Source organism: Trichechus manatus, unplaced genomic scaffold, assembly GCF_000243295.1.
Source record: "Trichechus manatus latirostris isolate Lorelei unplaced genomic scaffold, TriManLat1.0 scaffold00001, whole genome shotgun sequence".
Taxonomy (NCBI): Eukaryota; Metazoa; Chordata; class Mammalia; order Sirenia; family Trichechidae; genus Trichechus; species Trichechus manatus.
Genome location: NW_004443937.1, coordinates 28,573,863 through 28,591,258, shown reverse-complemented (window position 1 = coordinate 28,591,258; position 17,396 = coordinate 28,573,863). Strand labels below are relative to the sequence as shown.

General features: G+C 61.2%; 3 protein-coding genes across 6 annotated transcripts in view; 2 read left to right on the top strand and 1 right to left on the bottom strand.

Annotated features, from left to right (window-relative positions):
- The first annotated feature begins 731 nt into the window (after positions 1–731).
- GMPPB (GDP-mannose pyrophosphorylase B) lies at positions 732–3,540 on the top strand. 4 transcript variants are annotated; one of them, XM_023726969.1, is made up of 9 exons: positions 732–820; positions 931–1,064; positions 1,183–1,402; positions 1,542–1,684; positions 1,887–2,045; positions 2,131–2,209; positions 2,283–2,410; positions 2,502–2,684; positions 2,769–3,540. In XM_023726969.1, the coding sequence occupies exons 2-9, from the start codon at positions 936–938 to the stop codon at positions 2,898–2,900; spliced, it is 1,173 nt and encodes a 390-aa protein (XP_023582737.1). In that variant the 5' UTR covers positions 732–820; positions 931–935; the 3' UTR covers positions 2,901–3,540. The 4 variants fall into 4 exon arrangements, with proteins under 4 accessions (XP_023582737.1, XP_004368596.1, XP_023582752.1 ...); XM_004368539.3 differs by having other exon boundaries at positions 788–1,064; positions 1,183–1,263; positions 1,354–1,402; positions 2,769–3,145; XM_023726984.1 differs by lacking the exon at positions 732–820 and having other exon boundaries at positions 943–1,064; positions 1,187–1,263; positions 1,354–1,402; positions 2,769–3,004.
- The window catches only part of RNF123 (ring finger protein 123), a 27,395-nt gene continuing 13,115 nt past the window's right edge, over positions 3,117–17,396 (bottom strand). The window contains exons 22-39 of the mRNA XM_004368538.2: positions 15,966–16,072; positions 15,522–15,720; positions 15,027–15,172; positions 14,643–14,726; positions 13,740–13,847; positions 11,432–11,609; positions 10,551–10,625; positions 10,312–10,399; positions 10,130–10,217; positions 9,957–10,041; positions 8,578–8,717; positions 8,282–8,470; positions 8,117–8,192; positions 7,804–7,888; positions 4,035–4,177; positions 3,751–3,845; positions 3,550–3,635; positions 3,117–3,463 (exon numbers count right to left, since the gene is read on the bottom strand). Of these exons, the coding sequence (XP_004368595.1) occupies positions 3,349–3,463; positions 3,550–3,635; positions 3,751–3,845; positions 4,035–4,177; positions 7,804–7,888; positions 8,117–8,192; positions 8,282–8,470; positions 8,578–8,717; positions 9,957–10,041; positions 10,130–10,217; positions 10,312–10,399; positions 10,551–10,625; positions 11,432–11,609; positions 13,740–13,847; positions 14,643–14,726; positions 15,027–15,172; positions 15,522–15,720; positions 15,966–16,072 (2,087 nt within the window). The 3' untranslated portion in view covers positions 3,117–3,348. The remainder of the gene's footprint in view (positions 3,464–3,549; positions 3,636–3,750; positions 3,846–4,034; positions 4,178–7,803; positions 7,889–8,116; positions 8,193–8,281; positions 8,471–8,577; positions 8,718–9,956; positions 10,042–10,129; positions 10,218–10,311; positions 10,400–10,550; positions 10,626–11,431; positions 11,610–13,739; positions 13,848–14,642; positions 14,727–15,026; positions 15,173–15,521; positions 15,721–15,965; positions 16,073–17,396) is intronic.
- AMIGO3 (adhesion molecule with Ig like domain 3) lies at positions 4,850–7,619 on the top strand. The gene has a single exon (XM_012556489.2). It carries the CDS (start codon positions 4,949–4,951, stop codon positions 6,473–6,475), a length of 1,527 nt encoding a protein of 508 aa, XP_012411943.1. The 5' UTR covers positions 4,850–4,948; the 3' UTR covers positions 6,476–7,619.

Below are 17,396 nucleotides of genomic sequence, written 5' to 3'. Positions count from 1 at the left end.
TGGAAAGGACCTGCCTGGTCTTTTGCTTTTCCGGTAACAGTAAGGCCTCGCTTTCTGGGACTCGCTGTCGTCGGCTTTTTCCTGGAAGCTAACCAAGCCCGCCCACTCCGCCCAGACCTGCGCCCCAATGCTACACGTGTCTCCGGCCGCGACTCCGCGCCAATTGCGTTTTCTCGGGACCTCGCGTGCGGAGAGTGGGAGGCTCCAGTCGAGCCCGCCTCTTTCTGTTCACCTGGCGCTGCCCGCCCCGCTTGTGTCTGAGGTCGTGTATGTCAAAATAAAGCCGCTAGAAACGGAGGCGAGTCTGCAGTCTTTGTGTAAACATCACGGTTTCCGGGTAGCCCAGCCACCAGCCCCACCTATCCCCACGCCCTCTGCGTCCCGAAGCCCCTGCCTCGTACTCCTACCCCGGGACCCGAGTGGAGGGGGCAAGGCTAGGGAAGGGCGGGGCCGGAAGCGACTGTACCCGCTGCGAAGTCCGGCTGGCAGGAAATGAAGCCTCTCCCTTGGTGCCAGTTCCGCCAATGGACAGCTGACCCGCACGTCCGGGTCCCCGGTCCCCATGGCAGCCCAGCGCGCTCGGGACTTCATTGGCTACGTGTGCCGAAGAGCCGCTCTCCTGCGTTACGTCGCCGGCGGCCGTGCCACGTACACGGAAGCCGATTGGTCCACCCGGGTTACGTCACTGCCTGCGCCGGGTCGGGCCTGAGTTCGGGGCCAGAAGCGCTTTGTCGCACGTCGCGTCCTGGTTTGTAGGGTCCTGAGCTCCCGCGTTAGGGCAGACCGGGCAGACGAGGCGGAGCCAGAGTCGATCAGTTTGGCAAGTGAAGGGCACGGGGCTGGGCACAGCAACGGGAGCGCGCGGCGAGGGTCGGCCAGGGGGGGACCGGGCACGTCGGAGCCCAGGACTCACTGTGTGGCCGCCCGCAGGCGCGATGAAGGCACTGATCTTGGTGGGCGGCTATGGGACGCGGCTGCGGCCGCTGACGCTGAGCATCCCGAAACCACTGGTGGACTTCTGCAATAAGCCTATCTTGCTGCACCAAGTGGAGGCGCTGGCCGCGGTAAGGCTCGGAGTCGGTCGGACCTGGCGGGGGGAGGGACGACTAGTGAGCGGAGGGCAGGTGTACCCGCGCCTTTCCGTTGAGCCCGCCTGTTGGTCCGCACTATTCTGTCCGGCAGGCAGGTGTGGACCATGTGATCCTCGCCGTGAGCTACATGTCTGAGTTGCTGGAGAAGGAAATGAAGGCGCAGGAGCAGAAGGTGAGGCGCGGATTGTCTTTTCCCTTGCTCCCCGCTCAGCCTCCCACGCCTGGGTGGGAGGAACCTGACAGTGTGGCTTCTCTCTTCCAGCTAGGAATTCGCATCTCCATGTCCCATGAAGAGGAGCCTTTGGGGACAGGTCAGTAGAGACAGAAGGGTCCCTTGGGGAGGGTATAGGGTCAGGAAGGCAAGAAGACCCAGCCTTGGTGGGGCCTGCTGAGCGTGGATCCAGGGGCTCAGATCCCCCAGCAAAGTGGTAACCTGTCCCCCTCCCCCAGCTGGGCCCCTGGCCCTGGCCCGTGATCTGCTGTCTGAGACTGAAGATCCCTTCTTCGTCCTCAACAGCGATGTGATCTGCGACTTCCCCTTCCAAGCCATGGTGCAGTTCCACCGGCACCACGGCCAGGAGGGCTCCATCGTGGTAAGTTCTTCTTCGCCTCTGATACTCCCACCCCAATGCCCAGCCTCTTCCCACCCTAGCCATGAATTGTCACCTCATGTGGTGGGAGCAGAGCTGTGCAGTATGTGTCTTTAAGCATTTGAGGCACCCCCCGAGATTTGGGACAGGATGAGTGTCAAGCCCCAGGAGCACTGGACTAGGTCTGAGGTCCCCCTGTGCTCAGGTGACCAAAGTGGAGGAACCCTCCAAGTACGGTGTGGTGGTATGTGAGGCTGACACAGGCCGCATTCACCGGTTCGTGGAGAAGCCGCAGGTGTTTGTGTCCAACAAGATCAACGCAGGCATGTACATTTTGAGCCCTGCGGTGCTGCAGCGCATTCAGGTGTGTGGGAGCCAGCTGCTGGGTGGCCTGGGGTGGGGCAGGCCACCACTGCCATGACCCTGCTCACAAGTGCCCACTCCTACAGCTGCAGCCCACGTCCATTGAGAAGGAGGTCTTCCCTGTCATGGCCAAAGAGGGGCAGCTATATGCCATGGAACTGCAGGGTGAGGCAGGGAGGCCATAGGGTGGGGGTGGTCTGTGGCTGGGCTGAGCCCCCTGATGCATCCTTTTCTGCAGGCTTTTGGATGGACATTGGACAGCCCAAGGATTTCCTCACTGGCATGTGCCTCTTCCTTCAGTCGCTGCGACAGAAGCAGCCTGAGCGACTCTGTTCAGGCCCAGGCATTGTGGGCAACGTGCTCGTGGTGAGGCCCTTGCTCAGCTCAGCGTATCATTCATTAATCTCCTCAGTTTCAGGATAAGTGGCCTACTTGTATCTTTCCTCACTGCCCTCAGGACCCAAGTGCCCGCATTGGCCAGAATTGCAGCATTGGTCCCAACGTGAGCCTGGGCCCTGGTGTGGTGGTGGAGGATGGTGTGTGTATCCGGCGGTGCACAGTGCTTCGGGACGCCCACATCCGCTCCCACTCCTGGCTTGAGTCCTGCATTGTGGGCTGGCGCTGCCGTGTGGGCCAGTGGGTAAGCCTGTAGGCTGGGCCAGGGTGGGGGGGGGAGGGGCAGGGCATGCACCTGCCTCACTGATTCTCTCCCTCCCTCCCTAAGGTGCGCATGGAGAATGTGACAGTGCTGGGCGAGGACGTCATAGTTAATGACGAGCTCTACCTCAACGGGGCCAGTGTGCTGCCCCACAAGTCTATCGGCGAGTCGGTGCCGGAGCCTCGCATCATCATGTGAGGGTGTGCTTTGGGGCTGATGGAGCCCCCCCCCTTTTCTGCATCAGCAAGGGGAGCACTGGCTTCACACATTAGAGGGCCCTGGACTCATTGCTGTTGTCTGGGGGATTGGATGAGGCTTACGTTGTTGGACATCTGCCTTCTTGTGTGGGCATATCTGGCAGGATCCCTGCTGGGCAAACCCCACAAACCCCACTCCTCAAGAGGGCCAGGGCTGTATGGAATAATAATTTAATGCTCACTGTGGCCCTGACTGAAAGTCAAGCTCAGGCACAATTAGGGCCGTGGCTGGGCTCCCACCAATGAGGCTACACACAGGCAAGATGGGGGCTGGACACGGTAGGGACCCTAGGGAACAGGGCAAGAGGAACTCATAAATAGGGCCCAGCCTGGGCTGGGTTTGAGGGTGCAGGGTCCAGAATGGCACAGGCCGTGTGGGCCAGGCAGGTCTAGGCGGCCGAGGAGGTGGCACTGGTTGATTTTTCGCAGTCCTCCACAGACACAATGGTGGCTTTGCAGAAGAAGCAGTCCTTGTTGTTCATCAGGTGCTGGTCAATGCAGGCTCTACCACAGGAGAGGGGATGAGGGCTGCCCTGTAGTCTGCTGTTCCCTGCTCTCCGCCCCCCTTCCAGTGCCCAGGACCCCCTTACTTGCAGGACTTGTGGCCACAGGGCTGGAACACAGCAGAGATGGGGTGGGCGTAGCAGATGGGGCAGAGGTCTTCCTCACTGGTGGGCTGCAGGGAAGAGTGCAAGGTGGGCTGGGTTTGGGTCCCTGGACAGATGTGTGGATGTACGTTTCACCGACACGCATGCAGGTAGCATGGACCTGTGTGCTGTGGTCATACTCACCAGAGAGGCGGCCGCTGCCTGAGCAGATGCAGAGGTCAGGTGTGCCAGCATCCGGTCCACCTGGGCCAGCTCTTCGGCACTGATGTAATCTGTGTCTGGAGGATGGGAGGGGATGTCAGGCCAAACGTGCCCTTAGACCTTTGTGCCTCTTGAGTATTGCCAGCCTAGGAATTTGCTGTTCTTGAGACCCTTGGCCTGGCCCAGCCCCAAATACCTCTTCCCTGCCCCCACTGCCTCTGCCTCCACCCCCACTTCTGCAGGGAGAGGTGCTTCCCTCCACTCACAACTCTGCAGGGAGAAGCGCTTCCGGTCAGGGGCAGGCAGGGCAGTGCCAGGTGCTGGGGGCTCCAGCTGCCCCAGGAGATAACATATGGAGCGGAGCTGGAAGCAGGGATCAGCCAGGAGCACAGAAGTGGCTCGCTCTATCCTGGGGGAGGGTGCAAGGGTCGTGTCAGGGGGCTCAGGGACTGTAGGAAAGCACTCTACTGAAGAGGTGATTGACAGAGCTAGACCAGCTTCATCCCATTCCATCTCCGTGCTTCTTACCAGCCCAGTTAGTCCTGGATCCCAGTAAGGACCCATACAGTCCAGGTGCCAGTTTAGGGGACTCGGGAGCTACCAGAAGACAGTGAATGTCCACCAGCCTTGTGACACACATTAACCCTTCAAAACTACTCCAAATAAACACTATTCGTAGCGCGTAAAAGATGCTTCCCAGCCTCCTTCCACCAGCCTGTGCCTGGATGGGCAACCACTTGGGGGAAATGAGCGCTGAGGAAAGCCGCTGGCCAAACGCCTGTTGGGGTCCGGCTCGCGCCCGCCCCCCACTGGCGGCCACGCGACACCCTTGGCCACAGCTGCCCCGCCCCCTCCGACAGGAACCAATGGAGGCTCGAGGTTCCGCCCCCTGAACCACAGACTCCCGGCGACTATTTAGCCGAGTGACTAGGAAAGCACCGGGAGAGCCGGAAGAGCCAGGGGAACCCGGGAAGGGAGTGCCGAGCTGAGTGCGGCCCCACCTCGCCGCCTGGGAGCTGGAGAGCAGGAGCAGCCGGCTGTGAGGGGCAGAGTCCGCGTCCTAGCTCCCGGGCCATGACCCATCCGGCACCGCGCACGTCGAGCCAGAGCAGAAGTGGGTGAGTCCCGGATCTGCGCCCTGCACAGGAGCTGTCCTGCTCCATCCCTGGTGGCCACCGCCATGGCCTGGCTGGTGCTGCTGGGCACACTGCTGTGCATGCCGCGCGTCGGATTAGGCACCCGGGACTACTCTGAGGCCCTTCTGCCCCCTCCGTCCCACAACTGCCCCGACAAATGCGTCTGCGCTGCCGACCTGCTGAGCTGTGCAGGCCTTGGGCTGCAGGACGTGCCGGCCGCGTTACCCGTCGCAGCTGCGGACGTCGACCTGAGCCACAACGCACTCCAGCGCCTGCACCCCGGCTGGTTGGCGCCCCTCTCCCGGCTGCGCGCGCTGCGCCTAGGCCACAACGAGCTGCGTGCGCTGGGTCGCGGCGTCTTCACCAACGCCAGCGGCCTGCGGCTGCTCGACCTATCATCTAATGCTCTGCGGGCGCTTAGCCGCCACGACCTCGACGGGCTGGGGGCGCTCGAGATGCTGCTGCTGTTCAATAACCGCCTGGCCCACTTGGATGAACATGCCTTTCATGGCCTGAACGCGCTTAGCCGGCTCTATCTGGGCTGCAACGAACTCGTGTCCTTCTCTTTCAACCACCTGCACGGTTTGGGCGCTGCCCACCTGCACACTCTGGACCTCTCTTCCAACCAGCTGGGCCACATCCCAGTACCCGAGCTGGCCACGCTGCCGGCCTTTCTCAAGAATGGCCTTTACTTGCACAATAACCCCTTGCCCTGCGACTGCCGCCTCTACCACCTGCTGCGGCGCTGGCACCAGCGGGGCCTGAGCGCCGTGCGGGACTTCGCGCAGGAGTACGTGTGCCTGGCTTTCAAGGTACGGGCATCCCGCGTGCGCTTCTTTGAGCACAACCGCATCTTTGAGAACTGCTCAGCTGCCACTGGTCAGGGCTTAGAGCGGCCGGAAGAACAGCTGCACGTGTGGATGGGCCAGTCCCTGCGGCTGCACTGCAACGCCAGTGCCCTGGCCATACGCACTGCCTGGGTCTCCCCGCAGCACGAGCTGCTCCTGGCGCCGGGATCCCGAGATGGTAGCATCAAGCTGCTGGCTGACGGCAGCTTGGCCATCAGCAACGTGCAGCCGCAGCACCAGGGCATCTTCGTGTGCCTGGCCACCGGGCCGCGCCTGCACAACCAGACACACGAGTACAATGTGAGCGTGCACCATCCTCGCCCTGAGCCCGAGGTCTTTAGCACAAGCTACACCACGCTGCTGGGCTGTGCCGTGGGCCTGGTGCTGGTGCTGCTCTACCTGTTTCTGCCACCTTGCCGTGGCTGCTGCCGCTGCTGTCTCCGAGCCTGCCGCTGCCGCCGCTGGTCACAAGCACCCAGCCCTCTCCAGGAGCTGAGCGCACAGTCCTCAGTGCTCAGCACCACACCACCAGATGCGCCCAGTCGCAAGGCCAGCACCCACAAGCATGTGGTCTTTCTGGAGCCAGGCAGGAGAGGCCTCAATGGCCGTGTGCAGCTGGCCATAGCTGAGGACTTTGACCTCTGCAACCCTGGGGGCCTGCAGCTCAAGGTCAGCTCAGAATCTGCTAGCTCTACAGGCTCTGAGGGTCCTGTGATGACCTAGGCTGCCAAGAGTCCCCTCTACCCAGGCCACCACCCTGCCCGCTGCTTGCCCTGCTCCCTGCTGTACTTCAGGTAACTGCCAGGTGCTGATGGGAAGCCCTGGCCTGGTCCCACAACCTACTGGGTGGGCCTTGGCCTGAACCACAAGGCCCTGCTCACTGGTGGAGGAGTGGGGTCCCCAGCCTTCTCGTGCTCTGCCTCAGCAAAGGTCTTAAAGGCCTCAGGCCCTAGCCGGGCCTGTTTGTGCCCACTGCCCCATGAGGATTGGGGGCAGAGGCTCATCTAGAAGAATGTTTGCATGGGAGCCCCAGTCGCTGTCAAGGGGTGGCACTGAAGAGCTGAGGCATAACCAACTTCCCCTTCCCAAGGGTCTAGGAGAGAATGGGCCACAGGGAAGTAGGAGGCGGCTCATGAAGGAAGACCTCCTGGGAAACAAGACTCCCTGTCCACCAACATCCAACCTACTTAAAGCTTCACAACGCAACACAGGATCTGGTGGGCAGGCATTAGGCAGGCATGGCTCCTGGCCTGAGTCCCAGAAAGACTGGCCCTGCTCGCTGGCCAGGGGCATCTAGAGGCCGTTGACGGCAGATCCCACCCCACGGCTGCAACTCACGAGGCAGCTCTGAAGGGCATCACGGCCAGTGCTCCCAGCTTTTCAGCAGCAGAAAGCCTGCCGGGTATGGCCAAGCTGGGAGGGGAGCTCGCTGAGCTGGAATTTGCTGTCCCTCGAGGGCAGGAGCCTCTTAAGGGCTGGCACTGGTCTCAGCCTGATGACTGAGGCGGTGCCCTGCCTTCATGCATCTCACCACCCCTGCTGCAGGGAGGCAGGGAGGGGGTCTGGGAACCCCTCATGCGTGGGGGCTGAGCTAGGCCCCTGTGGGTGTCCTGGGCCCAGCTGTCATGGAGTTTCTTAATAAAGGCAGGACGTGCCCATGGCTGGAGCCTTCGCAGATACCAGTGTGTGTGTGTATGTGTGTGTGTGTTCGGCTTTCGACTCCCGCAGTGCCCCCAGGCCCTACCCAGCCATCGCACGGTGACCCTAAGGGAGTCCTGGTTCCCCTGCCTCTGCCTGAGGCATGGCCACAGCCAGTGACTCAGGCCACAGACCAGGACACCTTGTCCTGCTGGGGTCCCTGATTCTCTTACCCAGAGCTACAGCCACCTCTTTAGGCAATTCACACCTCACCACCTCCCCTCTGCCTTCAAAAACCTGGTACTGAGGTCCATTTTACAGACAAGGAAACTGAGCTGCAGGGAGGCCCTGCCCAGCCCCCTTGCCATCAGACACACCTGGCTCTCATGGGGCCCACCGTCCCCAGCACTCACCCTGAAGCTGGCCCATGCACCAGGAGCTGCACCAGGATGCCTGTCACTGCCACCAGGATGGGATAGTGGTCCACACTCTCCAGGCCTAAAGGGAAGGGAAGGAGGGGGTAAGCCGCGCATGCACGCCTGCTGCAGGGCCTCCAGGCCCAGCTGATGCCATCCACCTCCTGACTGTCCTCCCACAGAAGGGCAAGCTGAGGCTGGGCCGTAGGCCTGGCTGTCCTAACACAGCCTGGAGAATCGGGCATCACTGTTCCTGAGAGAGGAACCCAGGCCCATGGGGTACTGCGGTGCGGGGTGTCTGAGTCCTCACCAGGCAGCCGTAGGGTGACCACACGGTCAAACAGGTTCCTCTCAGCTGTCACCCGGTTCAGCACCTGGTTCAGCAGCTGTGAGTGCAGGAGCCCGTCAGTGGATGAGTAGGCTTGCCACTGGAGCAAACCCCAGGGTCCCACCCTGCTTGCCCAGACGGACATACCTGCGCAAGACGCCGCAGCAGCATCTCAGAGGTAGGCCGGGCCCAGTCGAGGAATATCTCGGGCACCAGTGTGATGGTCATCTCCAAGACACGCAGGAGGCTGACTGAGAGGTCAAAGCAGGTGGCACATACCTTGAGCTGCCGGCTGTCCACAAAGTTCCGCTCCAGACGTTCGGCCGCCTGTTGGATCTGAGCCACCAACAGGTGGGCAGACAGCTATCAGTGGCCTGGCCACACCCCGAGACCATGCCTTGTTCCCACACCACCCTGGCCCACAAGGCCCCACCACAGCTCACCTCCTGGATCATGCCGATGAACTCCGAGAAGGCCCAGTTGAGCTGGTTGAGGACGCTGTTGAGGAAGCTGGGTGCCACATCAGGACCCTGTCGCAGCAGGTCTGCCATGTGCTGCTGCAGCAGGGTGGAAGGGCAGGGCTCTGCAGGAGCACGGGGAGGTGGTGTCATCGGGGAGGCCAGTGCAGTGGCCCCTGCCTATCTGCCTCTGTGCTCACCACTGGGCCACTAGTGTGAGGACAGAAAGACAGCTCCCTGGGAACCACACAGGTCACGGGGGCAGGGAGACAGGGTGCTGCACTACCTGGGGGTCAGGGCTGCATCTGACTGCTTCCCTAACCCTGCAAGCCCCTCAGCCTGGAGCAGCCACACAACTCCAGCCTGACCCTTCGAATGGGGTTAGACCTAGACAGGGCCTAGACCCTTCCCCACTTCTATCAAGGCCAGCTTCCCCGAGGGTCTGCTCTGAGCCAGAACCCTGCTGTAAGCCCTCTCCTGTCCTCTGTTGCCCTTGGCCTGGCCTTGGCAGATGCGAGAGGGGGTGGGCACCAAGTCTGGGGCTGGCAGGCAGCAGTAACCAGAGCCCTCAGCCAAGGCTGGGACCAGCCTGCCTTCCCCACCCCTCCCGATGCAAATCAATAGTCCCTGCAGCAGCACGACGCAGACCTGGCCCCACTGCTGCCTCTCCACTTGCAGCTCAGTTCTGCCCAGGACAGGACCGAGGCAACCGGCAAGGACCTGCTGTGTGACTTTGCACAAGGGGCACTCGGCTGCTCTGGGGACGCCCCTCAAAACAAAACACTGCCCCACCAAGGCAGAAATATACCACACTAGCCAAGGACAGCCACTACGTGGGGTGAGTACAGTGTGTGGCAGGCAGATCCTGTAAACTGGACAGTCTGAGACCCCCGGCCAAGCCTAGGTGAAGGTTCTCAGGCTTCCAAAGCTTTGCTGGACCATGGCCCCAGGAGACAGAGCATAGTCTCTGCTCCCAACCAAATGGCCCTTCTTCCAGGAAGCCTCATGGATACCACCTGGGGCCCTGACCGACCCCCAGTCTGCCCCACCCCACTCCCTCGACTCAGGTCTGGACATGGTGCTGGGATAAGGCTGGAGGTCAGCGAGGTGGCTCAGTGGGCAAGGGACAGGATCCTCACCCTGCATGAGCCCGGGAAGATGCCGCCCCTTGCCACTGTGACCCACACAGAGCACTTGGGCCCAAAGGCACACACAGGATGGTGCTTTGTCCCCCATACCACCCTGGCCCACAAGGCAGTGAAGTCTCAAGAGTGTCAGGGTGTTTGGGGCCCAGCTGGAAGAAGCGGGTGAGTCTGAGAGAACCCCAGCGTGGCGGGCGAGGAGCTGCTGGCCCGGGTACTCACTCTGGAGGCTGGGCAGATGGGCGTCCTCGGGCTTGGTTTGCAGCAGGTGTGGCAGCCTTGTATAGCGGTACCCGAACCCACAGCCCTGGGGGTGGGGCCAGTGGGGGGTCAGTGGGCCAGGGCAACCCCGCCCTCCAGCCAGCTGCAGCCACCGCTTCTCCAGTCAAGCTTACCCTCCAGAGCCGCACCAGGATCCAGTTGGTCTGGGCCCAGGGCCGCTGCTCATAGGGCGCCAGGAGATTCCTCACCATGGCGATGCGCCTGTGGGGGCAAAGGGTAGTGGGCACGGGGTGAGGCTGGTCGTGGTGCTGTGCAGGGCAGGTGCGTGCCCCCCCCCCACCCCATCTCCGCTCACTGCTCCTCAGGGATCCGCTCCACAGCCCGCAGGGAGTGTGGGTAGCACACGTAGCTGGCCAGGGCCTGCATCAGCGAGTCCCGGATGTCTGCTGGGAGAAGTCATGCCTCAGCAGGTGCCTGGCATGGGCCCCAGCCCCCATGCCTCATGCCCACCTGGCCAGCACTCTGCACTGAAAACAGCCAGCCAGAGATGCCATCCCACACAATCCCCCCACCAGCCACCGTAGCGTGTCTCACCAGTGCCTATGATACGCGTGTCGGCAAAATGTTTGGCAAGGGTGGCGGCCAGGTGGGTCAGGGTCTCTTCATAGCCTGCAGGGTGGGGTAGTGGGAGCTGTTGGCTGGAGGTGGGGCTCCAGAGGCAGGCCTGTCCCTTGGCAGGGGGGCAGACTTGGGCAGCAGGCTCCAAGGGCCAGTCTGGACCTGGGCCGGTGTCTAGGGACATTGGGCATGACATTCACTGGCAGCTGATGAGGGACTACAGCACAGACTCGCTGTGGGGGGAGGGCGGGTCCTGGCCAGAGTCCTGACCTTGGCTCAAACCCAGCTCAGCACACACACTTGAAGGCCCAGCAAAGCCCCTCGGTCCCCCACGGCTCCACCTCTGACGACAAAGCCCGCATCTAGGCCTGGGGTGGGGCGGGGGTCAGGCCTGGGGCCTGAGCTTGTACCCAGATCCAGACATAAACCACCAAGCCCAGCCTGGAACCAATGGTCTTCAAGAAACCTGCTGTGATTTACAGAGATCAACCACTCCACCCCACAAAAGCAGCCACAGATGGTGGCCAGTGCCGGGGCAGTAGTGTCAGGGGCCAGCTGGTTCCTGGAGCCCCAGGAAGGGAGTAAAACCAGAGGGCCCCTACCCCGCGGTCCATATTGTCTGCTTCCCTCTCAGCACCACGAGGGACCGCTGGTTCTGTGGCTGCTGGCCCCAGGGCAGGGCTCACCATGTGGGGCTTTTACAAATGTTTGTTCAATGCAGGCCAGGAGTAGGAGCTGCCCCCTCCTCCCCACGTGGACATGTGCTGCTGGGCCATGGATAGCTCAGACCAGGGATCCAAGGGCTCATGCCAAAGGCCGCCTTTTCTGTTCCCTCCCAGCCCAAGTGGCCCCATCACCTGGAAGTTCCTCCATGCTGTGCACAGGGCCAAAGTAATTCTTGAGGGCGCTGTAGCTGTTGATGGCCACACTTAGGTAGAACTCAGGCATGAAGGCAAAGAGAGGGCCTATGCGGTCGCCATGCTCAATGGTCCGCAAGCAGACGCGCAGCAGCCAGTAGATGTCTAGCATCTTCTCCTGCGGGGACACGCGTGGAGGGTCACAGGGGGCATGACCTGTTCTGGAGGTCAGGAAAGGCCTCCCCATGAATATGACATCAGAGTTGAGACCTGGATTCCAGGAAGTGGAAGCAACAGCTCAGACGGGGGCAAGGAACACTTGGTGGGCACGAAGGCCCGTGTGGCTAGGGTCTGGAGAGGCCTGCAGGCGGGGAGGCAGGCGTGCCTGGCCTGGAGAGGCGGCCCTGTGACCCCAATGAACCCAGGTTTGAGTTTTGTAAGGGCACATAAGTTTGTAAGCAAAGGGTGATGTGCCCAGAAGAGTGTGAACACTGCTAAGTGCAGAGGGGCTGCAGGGGCAAGTGGGATAGGACAGGGAGAAGCCACGGCCCCTCCAGGCTGCACTGATGGGAAGGCCAAGAATGGTGCCCACGTTTTTAGGGGTAGTGGAGCTTCCATGGAAGTCAGAAGTGCTGGAGAAGCAGGCCTGGTGCACAGCAAACGGGGAGTGCAACTCAGAACAAGTGGAGCATGAGGTACCTGGAGATGCTCCCAAAAAGGTAGTGTTGAAAAGGCAGATAGAAATTTGGGTCTGGAGCTCAAGAGAGAAGGTGAATGGGGGAGTGACTGCTGGTGGCATGGAGGCCATGGAGAACACACAAAATCTTCCCCACGGTGTGGTTCTCATGTTCTCAGACGGTCTGTGTCAGGATGACACCAGGGGGCACAGGAGGGGTCGCCAACCAGCACAAGGCCCCGGGCCCTCACCCAGACCCATGGCACCTGCATCTCTTGACGTGGAGCCAGAGCGTCTGACTTCGCACCAAGTCTCCTATGTGCCCTAAGACCCAAGGGCCCAAGGAGAAGGTGTGAGCGAGAGGTCAGAGGGGGGCCTGGGCCAGGGAGCACACCTGGCAGGGGGGCCAAGAGGGAAGTCTGAGGAAGGGGACTGGTGCTGCTAAGGGGCCAACGCGATGAAGATGGGGATGTGCTCACAGGAGGAGACGAAAAGGTCGACAGAGACCCTGGTGAGACTATTTCAGAAGAGCCGGGCCAAGAGTGAGGGGACAGGGCAGCTGAGACACAGCTCCTTCCAGCTGTGTAACAGAGAAGAGAGGAGAGAGGGATAGCTGTAGGCAGACAGAGTCAAGGAGAGGCCTCAAGGGCTTTTTCGTTTCATGGGAGAAACCGGGTGAGAAGGCAGAAGAGCGTGCCCTGAAGACACAGAAGAAGAAAGGCTGAGGCGGAGGGCTCGGTTCCTTAGAGGATGCTGCCTGAGGGACAGCAAGGTCGCCTTGGGAAGAGGGTAGGTGCTGGCCCTAGTGCAGGGAAGAGAGGGCCTCCCTGACAGTGAGCCTAAGGCTGGAGGCAAGGTGGTCTGCGGCAGCAAGAGAGGAAGGAGGGGTGAGGGGTGGGGTGGCCTGGGTCAGAGAGGAGCCACCAGGAGAAACCCCAAGGAGAACACGGCAGGCTGGAGATGGGGATCCCCTGGGCCTTGGTCACCCGGCTCTGGGGGAGGGGCAGGCCCAAGAGGTGGGCAGATGTGCTGACACAGAGCAGCCAGGAGAGCCACAGACATCACTGGTTGGGAGAGGCCCCAGAGGGAATGCACTGTCTGGCCATCCACCTATCCCAGAAGGCCAACAGCCCTGGGAGGGCAGAGACTCACCTTTCTGGTTCACAACTGTCTCAGTGCCCAGGATGGCACCTGCCATACTCTAGGCTTTAGGCACACGTTGTTGAATGAAGGAGTGAGTGAGAAGAGAAATAAGACAGTGGCCTTGAGAGTGGGAGGTGTGTCAGACATAAGCAGACTCAGTGATGGTGAGGCCCAGGGAGGGGCAGAGGGGCCAAGGAACTGGGAGGAGCGGTAGAGAGAGAAACCCGGTTCCTCAAAGGAAGGATTTATGAGCTGGAGGGGAACCAGGGGTCTAAAAATGGCACCACCTCAAGTCCATGGGGCATGACAGGTACAGAGGAAGGGATATGGGGCTGGGACAGAGGGTGTTAGGGGTGGGGGAGGGGCACGTGTGTGCCAGGGCAGGGAGCAGCTAGGGGCCCTGCCCAACCCCAGGGGCCAGACAGCCTGCGGTCCAGAAAGAAGGGTTGGAAAGGCGAGTAGCCGTGGGCCAAAGCCACACCTACACACCTGGGAGTAGAGAGTGGCATGGACCCAGGCAAGACGGCGGCTCAGGTGGTCCAGCTTTTCCGAGAAAACCTTCTGGCTCTTGGTCAACTCTGCAAGGATGTCCTTCCTCTGCCACACCAGGGGAAAGGAAGACAATCAGGACATGGCCCCATGCAACAGCATGCCTCCCCCAGGCCTGAGGTCTGTTGTCACACTGCCAGTCTTGGGGGTGGGGCTCTGCTGGTGCCTGAGGCAGGCAAGGGCTTGGGAGACCCGAGCTCCACCCTTCCAAACACTGTTTTGCCATGACCCGCCAGTGAGCCTTGGCAAGCCTCAGAGCAGGGCATGGAAGTGAGACCCAGCTGGGGGTATGTAAGGCCCTAGCCGGGACACCACTGGGACTCAATGCCAGAACTGCAGCTCCAGCAGCTGTTCTTGCCTGGGCCAGGCCCAGGGCTCTGCCGACAGGTGGGGGCAGGTGGGGCTGCCAGGGAAGCCCAGCCTGGCCATGCCTGGCCCCACTCCCCAGGCCAGGACAGCCACAGAAGAGGGGTTACAGCATGTGCAAGGAGCCAGGCCTTGCTTCCTGCTGAATGTGCAAGTGGCAGCCTAGGCAGCACTCAGGGTCGAGTCCATAATGGATGAGGAGCGTGGGTGTGCGTCAGCACTTAGCGGGCTGGGCGGCCCTGGGCACAGGCTGCAGCTAGCTGATAGGGCTCAGGCCGTGCCAGGCCCTACTGCCAGCGCTGCACTCACTGTTATGGTGTGGTCAGGGTGGGGGTGGGGATAAAGAATGCTGGGGTAGTCCCCAGAGGCAGGGCCAAGGCGGCCCAGATTTCCTTTGTGGGCTACCCTGGGGACCCTGAGTGGGCAAGCTGCCTCTCCCCCCACCCCTAAAGGCCCACCTGCACGTTCAGGACTTACTCCTTTGGGGCACCGGCGGAGTTTGTCTTCCGTGTCCCTCAGAGCCATTGCATACTCGTTGACATCATCAGACACGCCCACCATCTAGAGCATCGGGCACCATACATCCAGGGTGACCCTTGGGTACCTCACTCAGGCTTCTCCAGAGCCAGTCTGGACCCCAGTCCTGCCAAGCACCCAACCTCAGGCCCAGGACACCTCCCCTCCCACAAGTTAGCCAGATCAGGCCTGAAGAGCATCAGCAAAAACCATTCTTAGTGAGGCACACGCATTCACAAGCACCCCTGCAGACACATGTGCACGTGTAGGTACACCATACACACCCCCACACACACACACAAGCGGAACCCCCACACAAGTGTGTGGCTGACTACGGTGCAAGACCTTGCCCAGCTGCTGATGGACGCTGAGATTATACATCATGACGGCACCATCAAGGACTTCCAGCAGCGAGTTCTCAGTGAGGGGCTGCTCTGGCTCCTCGGGTGGCCGCCCCAACAGCAGGCCTTCGTTCCAGGGGCCACCCTCGACTAGGGGGTGGGGGAAGGGCAGGCTCAGGGTCGGGGCCATCTCGGCCCTCTCCTAAGCCTGCAGGACCAGGATGAGCCTCACAGTAGAGGGGGATCCACTCTCCCCCTTCCTGTGCCCCAAGAGAGACCTGAAGGGAGAGCATGGGGGCGGGGCAAGGCCCTGTAACTCCAGGACCTATTTTTGTAACATCGATTTCCTGCCCTCAGAGTGTGCTTCCCGTGCCCTTGAGATGCTGCCAGGCCACAGGGCTGGAAAGGCATGGGGTGCATCTTGGCTTTGCCTAGGGTGGGGGGTTGAACTTGGTACAAGGGTCCTTCAATGCCCTGCCTGGCCCCGCCTGGCACCTACTGTCCTCGCGGGTCCTCTGCTCCGCGCTCAGTGTGCGGACCTTCACTTTCTCCAAGGTGCTCAGAGGCCGCCGCGGGGTCATGAGGCTCACAGCGGCTGTGCTGAGGAAGCGGCTGGCTCGGCCCAGGGTTGGGGAACTGAGCCAGCCAGGCCGGGGCAGGGGCAGTGTCCCCCCCATGGCTAGGGCCTGCATGGGGCGCTGCGGTGGAGAGAGGAGGCCAGAGGCCACTCAGCTCCCCAGGACCAGGGCCCACTCAGGCCTCCCCTGATCCGTGGGGCTGGGGAGTGGGAAGGGGGTTCTTGTCTCCACCCACAGCCAAGGGAATCTGCCTGGAGAGACGTCCCTTGCCTGCATGGAGGGGGAGATGGCCTTGTGTGATACCCCGCCCATATGACAGAGGGGAAGCCCAACACGAAGCCCCCCACCTGCCCCTACCGCGGCACCTGGGCCGCAGCCGGGGCTGGCTCCTCATCCTCATCCAGGTCATCCATGGTGGCTGCCTGGAGCTCCAGTGGGTCGATCAGGATGTTGGCCTTGGATGCAAGTTCATCTAGGAGGAAAGGCAGGGGGGCTCTCAGGCCAGGGGAGGGGCGAGGGCCACCAGGTGGAACTTCCCCGGACAGCAGGGAAGTACCAGCTGGTTGGCAGGAGGCACCCCTCAGTCCAGCCTATACTCTGCAGCTCAAGGGCCCCTAGTCTCACAGTGCCTCCTCGGCAGGAGGCATTCCCAATCATAGCCTCCTGTCGGCCCGTCTCTGGTGCCCGTGACCTCCTATTCTCCAGGGCCTGCCTTGAGTCTCTGACTACTCCCTCATCTCCCTCCTTTGTCTGGTCCCAAACACAAAGCGAGATCCCAGGGTGCTCGCCTCACTGTGCACAATCCCCAGGGAGCTGGGCCTCACCCAGGCCCATCCCTACCTCTACGCTGACAGCTGACCAAACCACCTCTGCTTACAGCCCAGGCTTTGCTCTCAGCTATGTCCCTGGGCACCTCAATCACACCGAATCCAACACTGAACCTGTCACCTCAGCCTCCTCCTGCAGCCCCTCTCCCTGCTGGTGCCCACTCTCCACACCACAGCAGCCAGATGGAGCTTCTTAAAATGCAGACTCCCTCACAAAATAAACAATATCACCCATGAGTACTATACTCCTTTAAAACACTATCTATATGAGACCAAACAGTCAACATTTACTCTAAAGCAAAGATGAGAAGGCAAGGGAGCAGGGAAACCAGATTACTGGAAATGGAACAACCAAAACAGAAATAATGAGAAAGCTGACACGCTGTGAAGAATGTAGCCAGTGACACCGAACAAATTGTGCAGAAATTATTACAAGAGAACCTAACCTGCTGTATAAACTTTCACCGAAAACATAATAAAATAAAATATTATTTAAGAAAACAAAATGCAGGCTCCTCTACTGCGGCCCCTGCCCCTGGGGTGAGTCCATACCCGCTGTGTGGCCTGCAAGGCCCTGAGACTCCGCCCAGAGACCCCTTAGCCCCCCACTACCCCGTCTTGCCTTCTACGCCAGCACACCAACTGCTTTCTGTCTCCAGGCTACATGGGGCTGTGCCTGCATCCCTGCCCTTGCTCATGCAGTGCCACGTGCCCTTTTCACTGGGCGACTGTGCTCACCCTTGAAGGCAGCACCTGTACCCCACCAAGATCCCAGAGTCTCCTCCTCTGCAGCACAGCTGCCTCCTTATTTCATTACAGGGCTCCCAGCCTTCTGTTGTGGTGGCTGCCCCAGGAAGGGGATGGCGGACCCAAGACCCAAGGCTGCTCGTTAGTAGCTCCCTGCTCTAGCGGCTCGAGAGCCTTGGGCGCCCTCTGGTGGGCACAGGATAGCTCAGCACCCACACTCAC

Coding starts and splice junctions, on each gene's coding strand:
- AMIGO3 (XM_012556489.2), top strand. CDS start 4,949: ATGGCCTGGCTGGTGCTGCTGGGCACACTGCTGTGCATGCCGCGCGTC.
- GMPPB (XM_023726969.1), top strand. CDS start 936: ATGAAGGCACTGATCTTGGTGGGCGGCTATGGGACGCGGCTGCGGCCG. Junction 1,065..1,182: donor AAGTGGAGGCGCTGGCCGCG/GTAAGGCTCGGA, acceptor TCTGTCCGGCAG/GCAGGTGTGGACCATGTGAT. Junction 1,685..1,886: donor GCCAGGAGGGCTCCATCGTG/GTAAGTTCTTCT, acceptor CCCTGTGCTCAG/GTGACCAAAGTGGAGGAACC.